General features: G+C 36.0%; 1 protein-coding gene across 3 annotated transcripts; it reads left to right on the forward strand.

Moving 5' to 3' along the window:
- Positions 1 to 3,319: 3,319 nt before the first annotated feature.
- cdhr5a (cadherin-related family member 5a) lies at positions 3,320 to 9,244 on the forward strand. 3 transcript variants are annotated; one of them, XM_083557855.1, is made up of 14 exons: positions 3,320 to 3,486; positions 3,821 to 3,996; positions 4,309 to 4,371; positions 4,548 to 4,637; positions 4,806 to 4,892; positions 4,981 to 5,085; positions 5,212 to 5,397; positions 6,222 to 6,312; positions 6,683 to 6,780; positions 7,434 to 7,640; positions 7,747 to 7,860; positions 7,940 to 8,006; positions 8,132 to 8,289; positions 8,457 to 9,244. In XM_083557855.1, the coding sequence occupies exons 1-14, from the start codon at positions 3,396 to 3,398 to the stop codon at positions 9,021 to 9,023; spliced, it is 2,100 nt and encodes a 699-aa protein (XP_083413981.1). In that variant the 5' UTR covers positions 3,320 to 3,395; the 3' UTR covers positions 9,024 to 9,244. The 3 variants fall into 3 exon arrangements, with proteins under 3 accessions (XP_083413981.1, XP_083413982.1, XP_083413983.1); XM_083557856.1 differs by having other exon boundaries at positions 8,478 to 9,244; XM_083557857.1 differs by lacking the exon at positions 3,320 to 3,486 and having other exon boundaries at positions 3,921 to 3,996; positions 4,548 to 4,611.
- The last annotated feature ends 3,456 nt before the right edge of the window (positions 9,245 to 12,700 follow it).

Consider the following 12,700-nt stretch of genomic DNA (forward strand, 5'->3'; position numbering starts at 1 on the left):
GCATAGGTGGAATATCCCTCAGAGGAAGACCTGACAAGCACCTGAGTGTCCAGTGTGCCTAGAAATCCATGGACGAATTCTTCTAATGTTGTAAAGAACAAAATTGCCACAAGTGTGTAAAATTAGCAATGTGTGAGAAAAAAAGGTCAGCTGATCAGTTTGTGACCAGTTTGTGACAGAAGGAGAGATCTGAGAGTTGCCCAGGATGACCACAAGACACCTTGACATGAACAGCAGTTCAGTTTTAGATCTGCCAGACAAGCTGGAACCTAAAAGGAAACATGATTATCTGAGTTAGGGAATGAGAGGATGGAATGTGAGGATGTGTCATCTGCATAGAAGTGGTATGAAAATCCATGACCTTACCAAGTGTTTATATTATCATAAAAAAGGGAGACTAGACAAGGACCAAATAGTATATAATTTTGACCTGTACATAAATAATTTTATTCTTTGTGTTGCTGCAACATGTTTTGCTGATTGTATAATTGAATGAATAAGAAGTGTGATAAAGGTATTCAAAATAAAGTGTAGGCTGGAAATGCATCACAATATATGATAAAGTGAATGAATCATGAATCTTGCACAATGCTGCCTTCTGCTGTTGTAAATATAAGCTGCAATTCAGCACAATTGTCTTTCATGCAAGGGTGATGCTAGAACTCCTGACCTTCTTAGATGCACCTATACAATGGTCTGTACTTTAAAGAACATGCTCCAAAGCTCTTATATACTGTAACTCTAAGCATTCTGACTGACAGGTGTCCGGTTAATATGAAAATGTGTTTACCAACATTTAATTTAATTAATGTTTTATATATATATATATATATATATATATATATATATATATATATATATATATATATATATATATATATATATATATATATACATTTTATTTAATAGTGCAATGGACATTGTCCTAAAGCAGCTTTGCAGAGATAAAGAGGTCATGAAGTTGGAATGTACAAGTTTAGTGCCTATAACTTTGTTTCTTATGAGTTTATCCCTGATGAAATTCTCCCAGTGATGGTATGAGGAAGAAACCTTAAGAGGAACCATACTCAAAAGGGAACCAATAATCATCTCCATGGCACAGAATATGCATCTATTATAGTTACATCATTGTTGAGGTGTACTGTTCAGTGAAGGTCACTTAAATGCAAAACTGTTAGTACAAACTTCAGTCTTAAGCCATTGTAGCAGACTGTATATATTTATTACAGTCAAAAAAAAAGTATAAATGTATTTTTTAAATGTATAAATATTTCACTGATGCAGAATATGTACTTGTACACTATTATGTACATGCACATAATTTGTCAATGTTGATTCTGGAATATCATAAACAACAAGTTTTTACAAATCCATTAAAACATATTGATGCATTCTATATAAACTGATACTCAGTTTTAGTTCAGCAATAATTAGAGCACAACATGACATTAGAAATATTAAATGACAGGGTGGTGTAATAGGCTACCATCCCATTTTCCAATAACAACATGTCCTGGATTTTTATTACATTTTTATCACATTTATTTGCTATTTGTATTTATTAAACAATAGCACAATGTACAATTTGTCCCCACCTGATTCTTTTTCCCTCTCTCTATTAAAAGACAAAAATTGGGCTACATCCTTTCACAGTAAAGCCACAAAACACAACATCCTCTGTCCTGTGGCTTTCTTGTGAATCAAACCCTAAAGTTACAGCTTTATCAGTATTTATTTATTTATAAGTGCTGATAAGAGAGTTTCTTTCCATATAAACAGCTCCTTAATGAAAGCACCACCATATTAAAAATATAGCAGATGCTTAATAAGAAGACATTTTTACATTTCTGGTTTGTTTTATTACATTTGATTACATGGAGCATTTGCTATGTAAAATGTTTCTCTCAGAATTATGACATTAAAAAGATTGCATTAAAATATGAACTTGTGAATTGCCTTGCAGATTGCAATACTGTCATCATCAGTTGATGTAATAAAAACACAACACCCAGTGAAGAATCAGATTTGAGAATTAAACAGAGCTGTGGTATGACTGTAATTAACACAGGCTAGTAATTGGATTAGTTATTGGCAAAGCATTTACAGTGTTTCAAACTTATGCAACAATGCAGCATTCAGGCCAGCTGTGCAGTGCTTTTTTAAATGCATGACACTGGCAGGCATCTACATGGGTGCACAATGTGTGTGTTTCATGTAAATGTGTGTGTCTGTTGTTCCCACACACACACAGCAGCAGGGTGGAGAGGTGGAGGGCTGCCAAGTAAAGCAAGGCCACTTCATGAGATTTTGCTTGCCTACACAGGAGCGAGTCATGACTGAGTCTACTGATGGGTACAGAAGGAGAATTTAATAACATGACAAAGCTACAAAGATTGCAGGGTTTAGGTTTGATCAGGCTTATTTATTTATTTTATTTTGTATACTGGTGAAAGATGTGTATTCCTTTCACCAATATACAATATATTGTAGTAGTCATGTTCAACACCATACTTTAATATCAAGATTGCTCTCCCATCATGCATCCTGTCTATGCAATGTCACAGGGTCAATAACCACCACCCCAAGCACATTGCATAATCTTGTCACACATCCTCACCTTCATCTCATTATGCCTTCTTAGCATAACTATTTACATTCTTGTTTTTTGGTTAAGCGTTTGTGGATGAAATTTGTTGTTGTATGCTCTTGCATGTAGTCTGTATGTTTCTTGCCAACATACCCATAGTTCATATTCAAAGCTCATGGTTCAGTTTCTTTTCTTCATATTTTACACAAAACATTATCTTCACTTGCTGATAATCCACTATTAGATCCTGACATATTGATACAATAATTTAATAAATCAAGTGCATTATAAAGATCTGTCAAATGTAGCTACACTACAGTCAATGGCAATCAGATTTGAGAATTCAACAATTTTTTGGTTCAATATATTAGAAATATTTTAATTGGATTTCTGATCAGGTCTACATTAAGACTAGGCCTAATCTACATTCTAAAACCCAGACTGTTGTATTTTATAATGCAGCCTGAACCTTTATTATCTGGAAATATAATGTGTTTCTCTCAAAAACAATATGCTTCAAATCCTTTTCTTTCTGCAGGCACATTCTTGCGCTCTTGCTGTGCTGAGCACTAATACAAAATGCCCCCCTCAAAAGCAGATGCAAGTATTTTTGTAGGAGGGAGCAGTCCGTTGTTGGCAAGCTCTTTAGGCAATATATGACCCTAAGATGAAGTCACAAACATTGCGACGGGAGTTGACTCCCACTCATCCGCTAACACAGTCAGTGCTTTATGTGAAGAAGTACCAGCTGGTGCCACGGTCCCCTCTAGTCCTCCATACTCTATTCGTGTTTATCACATATTGGGACATGGAAAGGAAATATAAACTAAAATCCCTAAACACCGCCTTCAGATGCCTGATAGTGTTCCTCCTTCACAAATTCTACTTGGCTGAAAAAAGTAAGTAAGGCTTGTTTTAGATTTTGAATCGCTTTACGTGTTGATGTGGCCTGTATAATGATTGTTTGTGATTGCTAGGATACATGTTGGTATCTGCTTACCTGGATACATGACTTTATCTGGTTTCTTATTAAAGAAAAGTTAAAATGTGCTACATTGTTCAATCATTCAGAAATGTAACACTACAATAGTGTGTACTGACACTCATAAATATTTAAACCCTGAACCAATTCTGTTCACACAAAAAAATAACAGCGTGGTTTATTTTCATTTTTTTATTTGTAGGCTGGGTTGTGGTTCATTAAGCATGATGATATTTGCCTTCTCTCTTCAGTTTGTTCAGTTCCCTCAGAGCCTGTGACTATTAAAGAGAACAACACAATCGATGCCGTTGTTGTCCGTATTAACACATCAACAAAGAACGTCACACTGACTCTCACCGAGAACCCAGACAATGCTTTCGACCTGAGGGGCTTGGATCTAATCGTAAAGAAACGCCTGGACTTTGAAGTAGGTTTCTTTAATATCTCTTTCCAAACTGTTGTAATTGCCCTCTCCACTTTTTGACCAGTGACACTGCAAACTCAGCAACAAAAAAACATGAGAATTCTGCACATCCAAGTTCACACCCACATTTGCGATAAGGTCACAGTTCCCAGAACATTTCTTGAAATCGTTCCACCCTTCCAAGCATGACCTCTTGTTCTGATAAGAGTGCTTCAGGCTACCTAAAAAATCTCCAGCTACTATAAATAAATTAACTGGAAACCTGAAGCAGTTTTGACATCATTCATGGCTTTAACGTGTTAATTTCTTTTTCAGACTCTGTTAAATCCTGAGGAGCTCACAGTTCAAATACGCTGCAATAAAACAGGATCCAGAAGTGTAAGTGTCTCACATGGTGCATCATTAGTCACACTTACATCTGAATTAATTCTGTGCTAATGAATTTAGAAAAAGGAACAGCTTGAATCTCTATTTCAGGGCTTGTGCTATTTGCAGCATTTTTCTTACAGCTGTCTTCAAGTATAGCAACCCAATTTATTTGTTTAAATTTACAGATTACATTGACGGTGCTCGTTCAGGTTGAAAACATCAATGACAACCCTCCTACATTTGCCCAAAGTAAATATATTCTAGATGTTAATGAGGTAAAAAAAAATTTGTGCATTTAAAAATTATTAATTATGTATTTTGTGCTCACTGAAGTCACTAATTACACTTTTTCATTTATATTGAGGCAAGCAATATGTCATTACTTATAGGGACTTACAAAAATGTCTCTGCATTAGGTCAGAAATTTTCATCTTTGTTCACAGCTCACACCTGTTAACAGCAGCGTGGCCCAGATTGAAGCAAAAGATGATGATTCAGGAGTTTTATATTATGCATTAGAACCAACTCTGGTAGGCAGTAAACTAGGTTATCTTTCTATTACTGTCTTTCTCTGATATTAACACAGGAATGATTTATGGAACCTGTCTGTTTTTGCAGAACCCATATTTCCGACTGGAGAACATGTATAAGCCAAATATTCTCGTCAACAAAACTCTGGATTATGACATCATCCAGCAGGTGACGTTGACCTTATATGTGCAGGTATGTAAAAATGAACTTTGTTTTGAATGAAGGCATGGATTATAAATAGCTATTGCGTAATACTGAAATATTTCTTTTTTTTTTGCAATGCTCCATTGCTGACATCCTCATACACATCCTATGCAGGATACTCATCCGTACTCGCTGCCAGTGCAAATCTCCTACACAGCCACCACAACCATTATAGTCAACATAAAGGACATTGACAACCGTCCACCCTGGTTCCAGCCATGTACGAGAATAACTATTGGCACCGCCAAAATATGCCTAACTGTTGGATATAAGGGCAGAGTCAACTTAACTGAAAGACAGGTAAAGGATTTTTTATTTAAATCCTCTGTTATAATTTATCTACAACCCTCTAAATCTTTAGACCTAATGATTGAAACAAAAAAAAAAAAGTAAATGCGGGTGTAGAACATATTACAAAAATAAATGTTTAAAAGATATGAAAAAGAAAATCATATCTTACTAGTAAAATACTTTATAATAATATATTATAATATATAATATATTTATATGATACATTTTTTTATCTCCTTTTTTTTATTCTGAGGGTGGACAAACATTTGCCCTCAAGTCAAAGATAAAAGTCTGACCTATCTTAAGACATGTTATGGTATGCAGTATACATATTACCTTTATAAAAACATTTACAATGTGATGTTATTAACATTATTATTTAATTAACAATTTGTTAAATATTTTACACTAAAGCAAATGATTCTGTTTGATAAGGAGGTATGGATTAATTTCCTATAACAGCAGAAACAGGTTTATATGAACACCCACGTCCTAATACTTATACTTTTTTGAAACAACTAAATTCAGTGGACTTTATTGGAAAATGTTCCAAGTCAAATAAGATTAATCGTTTGAAATTTTGGTATATAAAAAAGAAAAGTGTATATCCATTGATATCGTGATGTTTTTCTTAATTTATGAATGGAGTCTCCACTGTCAGAGCTTTGTCATGATCAAGTTTTGGCCACAGGAATGTCTACAGTTTAGTTATTTAGGATGTCTTATCCAAGTTTTTCCCTCACTTTGTTCATTTAATGTACATCTATACAGTGAAGTTGCATAAAAAAGAAAAGTAAAAAAAATTGTAATATAATAATAATGTAAAATTTTAGGAAGGACCACTACAATTACATCCAGGACCAATCTATGCAAGAGATGGAGACAAAAGCAGAAATGAAGAGATTAGCTATAAAATTGTTAGAGGTAAATAAAACAAATTTAAATCTTCTTCTTCTTCTTCTTCTTCTTCTTTTGGCTTCTCCCATTAGGGGTCGCCACAGCGGATTATCCTTCTCCATACCCCCCTCTGTCCTGTACATCTGCATCTTTCACCCCAACCACCTGCATGTCTTCCCTCGCCACATCCATAAACCTCCTCCCTGGCCTTCCTCTTTTCCTTCTTCCTGCTGGCTCCATCCTAAACATTCTCCTACCAAAATACCCCATGTCCCTCCTCTGCACATATCCAAACCTTTTATTTTCTATATACATTTTCTATATATCTAAATTCAGTTGAACTTTCTTTAAGGCCAGCTTACAAAATGATTATTTTCTACTTTCTCGTTTATTTTAGGAAATGAAGATAACATATTTCAAATAGACGAAAATACAGGAAACATAACCATGCTAAAACCAGCAGATATCGCAGGCCCACTAACTCTCACAGTTTTGGTAAGTAGATAAGTTTTTGTTTACTGATTTTGCATAGCAAAATAATGCACTATTATTATTATTATTATTATTATTATTATTATTATTATTAGTAGTAGTAGTAGTAGTAGTAGTAGTAGTAGTAGTATTATATAAATGTGTAAAAAAATTACCATTTGTTGACAATGGTTAATCTATCATTTACATTTTTTTCATTTATACTCTTAATATTGGAGCATGATATAGGAGCATTGAAAATTCATTTTTAAGGTGTCAAAAACAAAATATACTGTTTGCTAACATAGTGCAGTCGCATTATGTGATATAGACAGTATGGGTATATAAAATAACACCAAAAAATAAAATCTCATTTTTGCAGGTTTAAAAGTAAAACTAGTTTTTTTTAGCAGTGAATATAATTATAGTATGAAATGTGTTTTACAGTGCAAAAAAAAAAAAAAAAAAAGAATTAAATGGGAACTTGCCAAACAGTTTTCATCAAAGTTACTCCAGTTTCCTCTTCCAGGACAATTACATTAATTGTAGGCTAATTTGCATTTACAAATTGTCCAAACTTATCCTGAGAATAGAAGGAAGGAGGAATACACATATATGGGTAATTTAAACAAAATACACATTGCACATAATTGTAATACTGTTGGTGTTTTCTCTAGGCATCTCAGGTGTCAAACCGTGACCAGTTTGCTGCGACTTTAGTCAACATTGAGGTTATGAAAAAGAGCAGGAACCCACCAAAATTCGAGAGGGACCGCTATGAAGCATATGTTTACAGCAACTCAGGCCCTGAGAACATGGTGCTCAGGGACAGGACTTCAAATAAACCCTTCAGAGTCAGAGCCAGAGATGATGACTTTGCAAATGTTGGTTATAGTGTAATGTTGATGTTAAAGCTTAGTATTATAAATTGTATTTATTGACTTTTAATATATTATGTGACCTGATCTCTGAATGTGCTTTCATGGACAGGGAATAAATCCTGACATAAGATATGAAGTACAGTACAGCAGTTATGTCAACATAACCACAGACGGATTTGTGCTTCTTAAAAAACCAGTTCGGACTGAGTCTTTTGCTTTACAGGCAAGTACACAACCTTCCTCTACCTTTTCATACTGTTGTAACATAATCATATAAATATTAAGAATTTTACTGCTTGCAGGTTCGGGCTGTTGATGTGTCAACTGGTGAGTTTGGGACAGCAGCTCTTTCTGTGCTTGTCCTACCACGTGAGTGCATTTCTCTATGGCTGTCAATATTATTATTATTATTATTATTATTATTATTATTACTACAATAATAATTATTCTGATGTCTCATTAATATTCCATGCATTTCAATGTTTTCAACACAGCCGTGGGTGTCCAGTCACCCTCAGAGGGATACCGTGCTGGAGATATGGCCTTGCTGGGCTTTGTAATGGCCGCCTTGCTGGTTCTCTGCCTCATCGTGATTGGCTATCTCATTTCCCGTCTGAAGAAAAGGAACCCAGACACGCTCAAGTTATCAGAGGTCAGCATCTTCTCATCATCACTGTGTGAGTCCAGCTCTGAATGCTTATATTATAGAGACAAAGGCAAAAAATTAGTTCTCAAAAAAATAAATGATGCATTTAATTGTATGTTTAGATTTAGCTGTAATTGGGAAAAAAGTGTCATTGATCTGACACCCCCATTCAGTGTTTAGGTCCATGCTTGCAGCGTACTCAGCCCACTGATGGATTAAGGCCAAGAGACAGCATGCAGTTCACCAATGACGGGTTTCTGAACGAAGCTGACATGAGTAGGTTGGCAATGAGGAGACCAGATAAAAGAGACAGGAAGCAGGAGGCAGCTCCAAAATGGCGGGTAAGATTGACACCTCGTGAGAGGAGGCACTGCAATTCCTGTGGCATGCGAGTTCAATCAAACTACGTGCACCGCAGCAGCCCAGCTCTCCACCCGAAAGCCTATGGAGCTAAAGACCATGTCGGATCTATCCTAACTAAAGAGAGAAGGAAGGACAAACAGAAGACGGTGTGGTTTAAAGAGAGCGAGGATTCCTCAGACATCGAAGTGGAGATCATCCCTGATGACATAGGGCTTAAATACGAGGAAAAGGATGATGAATCATCTTCTCTGGCTTTAAAAGCCAGTGATATGGAACTGGGTGAAATGACTATGATGAACATCAAGGACTTTGACAAGAAGGAGGAAAATGTTTGTGATGTCCGTGAGCCAACGGACACAGATAAAGCAAACCAGTGAGTGTCAAGAGGGCTTGGAATCACTGAAGCATATCCAAATAAGTCTTTAAATCAGTCTTTACTAAGCAGATAACAGGGTGATGACTTGATTTGGGTGTCATTTTGTTTATTATAATACAATTATATTTTGTACTATTATAATACATACTATTGTGTTTGTTTGGTTTATATATATAATCAGTATATACTGCCATTTTACTTTATTTACATTTTAGTCACCTGAACCCCCCTATATAATATTTATATATATATATATATATATATATATATATATATATATATATATATATATATATATATATATATATATATATATATATATATAAATATGGAACATTTCAATAATAGGAAGGAAAATACATTCTCTCATTCTTTTTTCTTTATTCCCAATTATTCAATTATATTAATTCAAAAAAAGTACAGTTCTCTTCCCCAGATTGCAGACTGAAAGTAATTGTTAGAAGTAATTTTATCCTATTTTGTGTATTTGCTGGTCCCATGCTAAAAACTCAACCCTTGTGCCTATTTAAGAGCTAAATGACACCTAAGACACTCTATAAAAAGACAGTGTACAACACATCTTTTAAATGGTTTAATGTTTTCTAAAACTCAATGTTGCAAAATGACAAATATTTTAGGGGATGAATGGCACTGCACTCATGGAATCACTTAAAAATATTGTTATTTCTAAACTATGAAGAGATGTAATGCCTTACAAACCCAATTCACTCGTGTCCTCACATGGCAGGGAACTGAGACTCTTTTATCTGTGATAAATAATGCTGAAAAAACCCAGCCATGATTTACATCCTGACTACAGTTGTAACATGTCATTTAGAAACAAGAGATCAAATGTGCAAAAAAAATAATAAATAAAATGAATAAATGAATAAATAATAAATAATAAACTTTTTGCAGCTGTAACTAAATTTAGCATTTCAATTTCAAATGCAAATGATTACTGCACTAAACATAAAGTTTGCACTAAGCACTAATTCTGCACTAGAGAGTAACACATTGGTTGTGTTTTTTTTTCTTTAAAGTATAATTTTTCATTGCTGTGAATAACATTTTGTATGCACAAATACAGATAAAGACTATGAGAATATTTTATATAAATGTGAATCTGTCATTGTGTAGAAATAAAGAAAGTGAATGTGTTTATCTTGAATGTTAACTGTTGTCGAAATTTATGACGTGAAAAATAGTTTGCACCTGAAACCCCAGCAATTCCAACCTCAGAAATATGTAGCTAAATGTTCGGCAAGAGCGTCAAAACATGATCATTTCAATTAGCCTGCCAAATTATAGTGCCCCTTAACCTAAAAATTTTCGATTTTCTTGACCAATTGATGTATTTGAATATACACTTTCCTTTGGCTTCTCCCGTTAGGGGTCGCCACAGCGGATCCTCCGCACGTTTGATTTGGCACATGTTTTTACGCTGGATGCCCTTCCTAACGCAACCCTCCCCGTTTATTCAGGCTTGGGACCGGCACTGAAAGTGGCTGGGGTTGGTTCCTTGACCAGGGATCGAACCCAGGCCACAGCGGTGAGAGATCAGGCATAATGTTATGACCACCTGTCTTGTATTGTACTAGACCCCTAAAGGTGTGCTGTGGTATGTGGCACCAATATTTTAGCAGCCGATCATTTAAATCCTGCAGGTTGCCAGTTCAGTCCGGATCAGACTTGTTTGTCTAGCACAGACTTTGGCAAACTACGGCCCGCGGGCCACATCCGGCCCTTTGTACGTCCCTGTCCAGCACGCGTAAGGCCAATCATAAATTATAGGGATGCACCGAAAATTCGGCCACCGAAGATTTTCGACTGAAATACCGAAATCACTAAAACAACACAGCCAAAACACAATTGTAATGACACAATTAAAAAGCGCAGCCAGCACACGGTTATCTGGATAAGAGCCAACATGTCTGCGGTGTGGACTTTTTTCAATATCTCGGAGAAAGACCCACGGATAGCAATTTGCAAAACATGCAATGCTGAAATTTCAAGAGGGTTTGTATCTGCAAAGAGTTTCTCCACGTCGGGTTTAATTTATCACCTGAAATCCAACCATCCCGATTGCCATTCTAAATGTGAGAAGAACGCGGCGCAGAAAAGAAAAGTCAATCCGAGCACATCTGTAGCAGACGTTTTTAAAAAGTTTTCCAGTGATGGTGCCAAGGCAAAAGGCATAACACAAACAATTATGGAATTCATTGCCTTAGATCAGTGGTTGCCAACCCGTCGATCGCGAAACATTCCCTGTAGATCCCAGAAATAATAATAATTATAATATAATATAATATCTACGTATGTGCGTGCGTGAGCTGTGAGTGAAGGTGAACAGCGACAAGTGACGCTAGCCAGGTTACCCTCAAGATGTAGGCTCACGCTAAGAAAAGAAAAGTTTATAACGAATGCTGTGTTTTCATCAAGACATGGACTGCCAAGTGTTTCTTTACAGAAATTAAAGGTAAAGCCGTGTGCTTAATCTGTGGTACACAGGTCGCTGTGTTAAAGGATAATCATTTGAATCGGCACTACACGATTAAGCAAGAGGATAAATACAGAAATCTGTCTAATTAAAAAAAGCGCGCGTGGGAGTCTGATGCGTTGCTAGCAAAACTGAAAACCCAACAAGGACTTTTTACGAAACTTCACACCCCCAGAGATGCAGCCGTCAGGACAAGTTATGTAATTTCTCACAAAATCGACAGAAAAAGTAAGACGTTATCTGACGGAGAGTTTATTAAGGAATGCTTATTGGAATTTTGTTTTCTTATTTGACTCACAATTTCACACTGCCTAATATTAATATTTACAGAATAGTTTTATTCTTCCAATTATCAGTACCAGCTGTTCAAAATATATAATTTATTACATTTTACAATGGAAGAAAGTTGAGCAGAATTAAGTTCAAGTTATCGTTGGTGTGGCCCTCTGACACAATTCAGGTTTCTCATGTGGCCCCTTGTAAAAATTAATTGCCCACCCTTGGTCTAGCACATGCCACAGATGCACAAACTCGTTGTTGTGCTCCTCAAACCATTTATGGACTATTTTTGCTTTGTGGCATGGCGCATTATCTTGCTGAAAGAGGCTACAGCCATGTCTGCAACAATGCTTAGGTAGGTGGTAGATGTTAATGTAACAGCCACATGGATGGCCGGACCCAAAGTTTCTCAGCAGATCATTGCCCAAAGCATCACTCTGCTTTTATCGGCTTGCCTTCTTCTTATAGTGCATCCTAGTGCAGGGTAAGCCTTAGCCGCCAATGACCCTTTTGCCGGTTCCACACTGTTCCTTTCATGGACCACTTTTAATAGAACAAAACACCCCACAAGCCATTAGCCATCACAATTTGGCTCTTGTATTAGGGTTGCACAAGCCAGTGCACTGTTAGTGCCGGTCCAAAACCCGGATAAATGGGGAGGGTTGCGTTAGGAAGGGCATCCAGCGTAAATACAGATACGGATGACCCGCTGTGGCGACCCCTAATGGGAGAAGCCAAAAGAAAGTTAAATTTTTTATTTATTATCTAAATCCTTACACTTTCCCATTTTTCCTACTTCTAACACCAACTTTGTGGAGAAAATGGTTACTTGCTGCCTAATATATCCCACCGACTAACAGGTGAAATAATAAGGAGATAATTAATGTTATTCATTGCAC

This window comes from Silurus aristotelis (genome assembly GCF_946808225.1).
Source record: "Silurus aristotelis genome assembly, chromosome: 13".
In the NCBI taxonomy this organism is placed as follows: domain Eukaryota; kingdom Metazoa; phylum Chordata; class Actinopteri; order Siluriformes; family Siluridae; genus Silurus; species Silurus aristotelis.

Bases quoted from the DNA above. Each gene is read 5' to 3' on its own strand.
- cdhr5a (XM_083557855.1), top strand. From the start codon at position 3,396: ATGGAAAGGAAATATAAACTAAAATCCCTAAACACCGCCTTCAGATGC. The intron at 4,638-4,805 runs GTAAAAAAAAAT...CTTTGTTCACAG, and splicing joins ATATTCTAGATGTTAATGAG to CTCACACCTGTTAACAGCAG. The intron at 7,641-7,746 runs GTTGGTTATAGT...TTTCATGGACAG, and splicing joins GAGATGATGACTTTGCAAAT to GGAATAAATCCTGACATAAG.